The sequence below is a fragment of the Amaranthus tricolor genome, chromosome 3, assembly GCF_026212465.1.
Source record: "Amaranthus tricolor cultivar Red isolate AtriRed21 chromosome 3, ASM2621246v1, whole genome shotgun sequence".
In the NCBI taxonomy this organism is placed as follows: domain Eukaryota; kingdom Viridiplantae; phylum Streptophyta; class Magnoliopsida; order Caryophyllales; family Amaranthaceae; genus Amaranthus; species Amaranthus tricolor.
Window position 1 is genome coordinate 21848902 of NC_080049.1, and position 6539 is coordinate 21855440.

Consider the following 6539-nt stretch of genomic DNA (forward strand, 5'->3'; position numbering starts at 1 on the left):
AATTTATTAAAAAATGTTGGGGACATATCCAAAAAAAAAAGAAAAAAAATTTAAAAAAAATTGACAGATCCAACTTTAATTATTATGTTTGTTGGGATGAATTCTGAAACTAGCTAGTTCACATTTAGCATTCTTTTTACTGGTTACCTATTAAACGAATTTTTTAAAAAATTTAAAATATTTATTAAAAGGTAAATATATCTTTGAGAAAATCAAATAAAAAATCTACCTATGAATATTTATTTTGATTGAATTTTTAAACAGGGCGCCCCATTAGAGTGATTGCGGCGTCCATTCATCGAAAAAAATGTTAAAAACTCTGTTAAATATCTTATTGTCAGCATGTTGGGAAAATCGACTTATAGAACTCATAATTTCGACAAAAAATAAATTAAAAACTAATAATTTCAAAATAAAATATAGTACTCCCATTAAATTAAGTTAATGACGTTAATTTAAATTCAATTAAGTAGATTAAATAAATCAAATAAAAATTAACAAAATAAAATCCAATTATAAATTTAAAATGAAATTAAATTAAATTAAATTTTAAAAATGAATAAAAATTATAAAATTCAATTCAATTATAAATTGAATGATGTAAAATCTCTTAACTTCGTGCAAATTTGTGGCGTCGATTAAACTACCCAATGATTCAATTTTAGAAAGTTTGTGGTGTTAGTTTTGAGGAACTTATGCCACAAACCCTACCAAAAGTCATCATTTAAGGGGACAAAAACTTGTGTCTCCTCCTCCACTTGCATTTGTTTGCAACCTATGCAATAAGCTTTTTGCATCCAAAGTCAAAACAGATATTTTTCATTGTGCCTCTAAAATGTCTAAGATAACACTGCTTAAATGAGGCCAAGACAACAAGATTAACGAGCAGTGAACCAACTTAAAACAAACAACCCTAGGTATAGAAATTTAATAGTTATAGTTTAGCTTTAGTCAATATCAAATTAAAATAAATACGTATAAATAAAAAACTTCTAAGTTTTCAAAGTCATCTATTTCGTATCAATTTAGGATGCACCGGTAAAAAATTTTATTTGCAAGTTTTTTTTTTTTAGGAAATAATGTATTTGATCAAAAATAATATATTAGGTCGAATTACAAGTATCGTATTTGATTGGACAAATTTTAAACTTAGTTTTCATCTAACAGACTTTTACCTGTAGCTGACCAAAACATCTGTTTAGTTGTTTATGTGACTTTACGCGTGGCTCCATTTCTAACCTAGTTGTACACGCTATATTCTTTTCTAACATGACTATATTAATTTGCCACTAAACTGATGTTCAAGTAACCAATATATAATAGTATGTCGAATAAAAACAAAGTTTAAAGTTCATTCAATAAATATAATACTTACGTTCAACATGATAAACTAATTTTTTGTTTTTACCAAAATTTAACTTATTATATGTAATTATTTTATTCGAAGTAATTAGTTAGGCGGCTAAGACTTGTTGTTACAAATTTCCCATAGGGCACAGTACTTGCATGTAAATTCTTGGCAGCTAGAAAAGGACGTACACTAACTCCTATATGTGACTTATCACTCCCCGACTGAGAATCCACCATGCATTAATCCGTAATACGACATATTTAATTTATAGGTAGTTTAGAAGCTCATTTGTAGTATTCTATCCCACTTGATTTATTCTATTCTTTTATTTTAGTCCCTTTTAATAGTTTGTCTAATTTTTATTTTTAATATAGATTTATCCTTTTTATTTTTTATACTCTCTTATTTTTATATATTTTACTATTTAGTTTACTATATCTAATTTTTTAATATCCGCGTTAAAATAAATGAGATTATTTGCTTGTACAGAACAATATACTCTAATTATCTACCTTCCCTTTCCTATAAAATCACAATAAGAGGAGTTGCTAAATGAAAAAAGATTATAATGTCTACGTACATTGAAGTATTTGGATGATATTACAAGAAAAAGTAATATATGGATTAGAACTCATGAATAAAATTGTGAGGATATCCATTAAAAAAGAAAAAAGTTGCAAGTAGCAGGCAAAACTTTGGAAAAAAATTGACAGATTCAACTTTTAAGTATTATATTCGTTGGGACGAATTCTAAAACTAGTTTACATTTAACTTTTACCAGTTACCTATTAATAGCATTTTTTAAAGACTTAAAAAGTTAAAAAAAAAATTATTGAGAAAATCAAAAAAAATCTGCATATGAATACTTATTACGACTAAATTTTCAAATAAGGCATTCCATTAGAGTGATTGCGCCGTCCATTTCTCGAAAAAGTGTTAAAAACTTTGTTAAATATCTTATTGTCTGCATGTTGGGAAAATCGACGTGTATATGAACTCATTTGGACGAAGATAAATTAAAAACTAATAATTTTAAAATATTTATTTTTATTTTTGTGTATAGCTTTATCAATTTTATTTTTATATTCTCCCTTATGTTAAAATATTTTACTACTTAGTTCACTATATCTAATTTTTTTTAATATCTGCGTTAAACACAAATGAGACCATTTGCCTGGGTAGAGGAGTACACTTTAATTATCTACCTTAATTCCCTGTTCCTTTGAAAACACAATAAGAGGTGTTAAAGCAAGTGTCAATAATAATCTTAACGATGAAGTTAATTTTAAACATATAATTGAACATGCTTTTTCTTTTACTTTGGAGAGGGTCAATAAAGATGTGTCGTATGTGAATGGTTTAAAGTTTGGAACTGATGAGGGTTGCTTGATCGAGGCAACAAGTGGCGAGGAAGTCTGATGGTCGCTTGACAAAACGTGGGCTGCTCGACCGATCGAGCGGGTATGAGTAGGTCGAGCAAATGGTGCTGAAAAAGTCAGTAGCGTCACTGAAGGCTCGCTCGACCAAGCGAGGTAGTGGCTCGATCGAGCGGTAGTCGAGCAGACTACATAGAATTCTGATTTGGTCAAAATTTTTGTGCAGTCATTGAAAGTGCATTACTTCCTTGTTTAATGTAATGTTTATTTTATACTATGGTTATTAGCATAGTTAATTAAGGTGTTACATGCGAGTTTATGGTGATTTACGATGAAATTCTAGGAGTGATGTATACCTTAACTATAAATAGGATACATCACTCATGGAAACATTCACCACAGACACACATATTGAGAATAGTCTGGTGCATTGTTAGAAACTTGAGAGTATTCTTACTTTGCTATAGAATTTGTGATCTTGAGAAATTGTTCTCAAGATAAGGGGAAGTTTATTATAGTTGTAATTTTGAATTCAATATAATAAACTACATTTGTGTTCATTTTTTGCTTATTTTTTCATTTTGTTTTTCATTGTTAAACCTCTTTAAGGCTTTCATTTCAAGAGAAGTTGGTAAATCAATAAGGATTTCAATGCCTACGGACATTTGAAATATTTGGATAATATTAAAAGGAAAAAAAATATATGAATGAGAATTTATAAATAAAATGGTGAAGACTAACTTATTAAAACAAGAAAAAAAATTTCAAGTAACAGGTAAAACTTTGGAAAGAAATTAAGAGATCTAACTTTAAGTATTATGTTCATTGGGATGAATTCTAAACTAGTTTACATTTAGCATTCTTTCTTACCGGTTACCTATTAAAAGGATTTTTTAAAAAATTTTAAAATTATTAACAAGCTAAGGACACCATTGATGATTATACATATAATATAGTAAAAACATATACTACGTAATTTAATATTGAGACCCTTAATATTTTAAGGCTTTATACAATCAAACATATTAAAGATGATCAGAACTTCCTCTAATCATGAATTTTAAACTCTAAAATTTATACTTATCCACGTACATTTCATATAAGATATATATTTCTAGTTCACATTGATGGTACGTTGTTGACCATATTAATCATAAACTTCTCAACTACCTAACTTATTGTTTATAATAATTATTTAGTGAGAGCGAGTACTACATGCAAGTGGCAAACTAAATAAATTCTTGATCTTTATATATAAATGGGTGAATTAGTGATCGAATCCAGTTTATTACACATAAATTATATCAAACCATTCACAAGCAAGCTTAAACTCCCAAAAACTTTTTCTAAATTTCCGGCTTAAAAATTTGTTTAATTATTATACCCTTAATTAAAAATGAATTATTTTGAAATGTTGTTAGGTATCCTATTATTCTTGATCTCCTTTGTTGTGTTTTGGTACATATATGAAGACAAAAATGGTCTCCCAACAAATTGGGCATTTGTCGGCATGCTGCCTGCAGTCTTAAAAAATATACACAGATTTCACCCATTTTGTATTGAAATCATGCAAAAAACAAACTTAACATTTGAATTTAAGGGGCCTTGGTTTGGCAACATGAATATTTTAGGTACTCTTGATCCTGCCAATGTTCATTATGTTTTTACCCAAAACTTCACAAACTATCCAAAAGGTCAGAAATTTAGAGATAATTTTGATTATCTTGGTGATGGCATTTTTAATGCGGATTTTGAAGATTGGGAATACCATCGAAATATCATTTTAAATTATGTTAGACATCCTAATTTTCACCAATTTTTTGTGAAAAAAACTTGGGATAAGCTTAAAAATGGACTTATCCCAGTGTTTGATCATGCATACAAACATGATATCCAATTCGATTTACAACATATGTTTTCTAGATTTGTGTTTGATGTTGAATGCTCCATTTTCATGGATCATGACCCGAAAACACTTTCAATGGATCTTCCTAAAACACCCGTTAATGATTCATTGAATGAGATTTCAGAAGCGGTTTTCTATAGGCATGTCTTACCTGGTTTTATATGGAAGTTCCAAAGATGGGTTTGTATTGGACAAGAGAAAAAGTTTAAGAAAGCTAAAAAAGTTCTTGATGACTTTATTTATGATTGCATATTTAACTTGAAAAAAGATTATAAGTGCGTAAAAATGGAAGAAAATGAGGTAAGTGTTGATCTTTTAGCATTATATATGAAAGAAAAAAAAGGAGATAAGTTTGTAAGAGATGCAATTTTAACTATTTTTTTAGCTGGAAGAGATGGAATTATAATTACATTATCGTGGCTTTTTTACCTTCTTTCAATTAACCCACAAGTTATTGTTAAGATTAAAAAGGAATTAGATAATGCAAACCCAATTAATTGGGAAGATCATAACGAGGTAAATTCCAAGCTTGTATATCTTCATGCTTCTATTTATGAAACGTTGAGATTATATTCTCCTATTGCTTTTGAAGCTAAGAATCCTCTAAAGCAAGATATACTCCCTAGTGGTCACCATGTGGGCCCCAACACCCAGATTATATTTAATTTGTACGCGATGGGAAGGATGAAATCCATATGGGGAGATGATTGTAATGACTTTAAGCCTGAGAGATGGATATCGGAAAAAGGGGTGTTTCGATACCAGCCATCGTACAAGTTTTTCGTGTTTAATGCAGGGCCGAGGACATGCATGGGTAGAGAAATGGCTCTTACTCAAATAAAGCTTGTTGCAGCAACGATAATCCAAAACTATGTTATTGCACCAGTTGAAGGACAACATATTGTTCCTGATTCAAATAATATACTCCTTGTCATGAAAAATGGTTTTAAGGTTAAGATATATCCTTCTCTTCAATGATAAATGTACCTCTAAAAAATGTAAACCAAACTTGTCTTTAAATTGTATTTTTGCTTTGTCGTGATTAATAATGATATGTGTTTTGCATTATATATTATTGTAACGTCAATTATATACTACATGTCCAAGTGCTAAAATCTCTTTATTTGGTGATTCTCCATTTGCATTGTAATAAAATAATCATTGTATTTTGCAGACTTTCTTTTTAATTTAAAGAAATTAGTTTGTATTCTATTTATTTTTTTTTAGTTTAGACCATATGATTTGAAAATATATAAATTTTTTTATGTTATACTTCCTCGGGTTATTAATTGCTATTGCTACATTTATATTTTTTACGCTATTTAATGTGCGATTTTAATCTTTAATATCTTTAATTTCATATGATAAAAAATTCTAAAAAGTTAATATTATGAAAATATTCATTCACATAAATCAAACAAGATCCCACTTGACTATGTTTTATATTACATATATGTACCAAATAAAATCAGTTAATGAATAATAATTACTACAGAAACTGTACCAACTGTTAAAAATTGAAGGAAGTATATAGTATAATTTTAAAGATACGAATAACACGTATCGTTTTTATCAAATAGAATTACCATAATTTTGACAATATTGAGTAATGCATGTAACCTACGACCTATCAATATTGGGGCCTTATATATTTTTCTATTTATTTTAAGAATGACGCCCTTATGCAGATCAACTTAAAAGAGAAAATTAATATCATTTTGAAAATACTTTAACACAAATTTATTGTCGATTAACATGACATAAATTATTTGTATTGAATCAAGGATGAGATAAATTTAATTGACAAATTTTTAAATGTAGTAGAGATATTTTAATGTGACAAAAAGAACTTTAAAAATCTCAATTATTAGTTTCTCTTGTGAAAATATTCTGAATTTTCCACGAG

At 28.2% G+C, this 6539-nt stretch overlaps 1 protein-coding gene across 1 annotated transcript; it reads left to right on the forward strand.

Moving 5' to 3' along the window:
- The first annotated feature begins 4001 nt into the window (after positions 1-4001).
- On the forward strand, positions 4002-5847 carry LOC130809306 (alkane hydroxylase MAH1-like). The gene has a single exon (XM_057675024.1). The coding sequence runs from the start codon at positions 4124-4126 to the stop codon at positions 5609-5611; it is 1488 nt and encodes a 495-aa protein (XP_057531007.1). The 5' UTR covers positions 4002-4123; the 3' UTR covers positions 5612-5847.
- The last annotated feature ends 692 nt before the right edge of the window (positions 5848-6539 follow it).

Excerpts from the sequence above, each read along its gene's own strand:
- LOC130809306 (XM_057675024.1), top strand. The coding sequence starts at position 4,124 with ATGAATTATTTTGAAATGTTGTTAGGTATCCTATTATTCTTGATCTCC.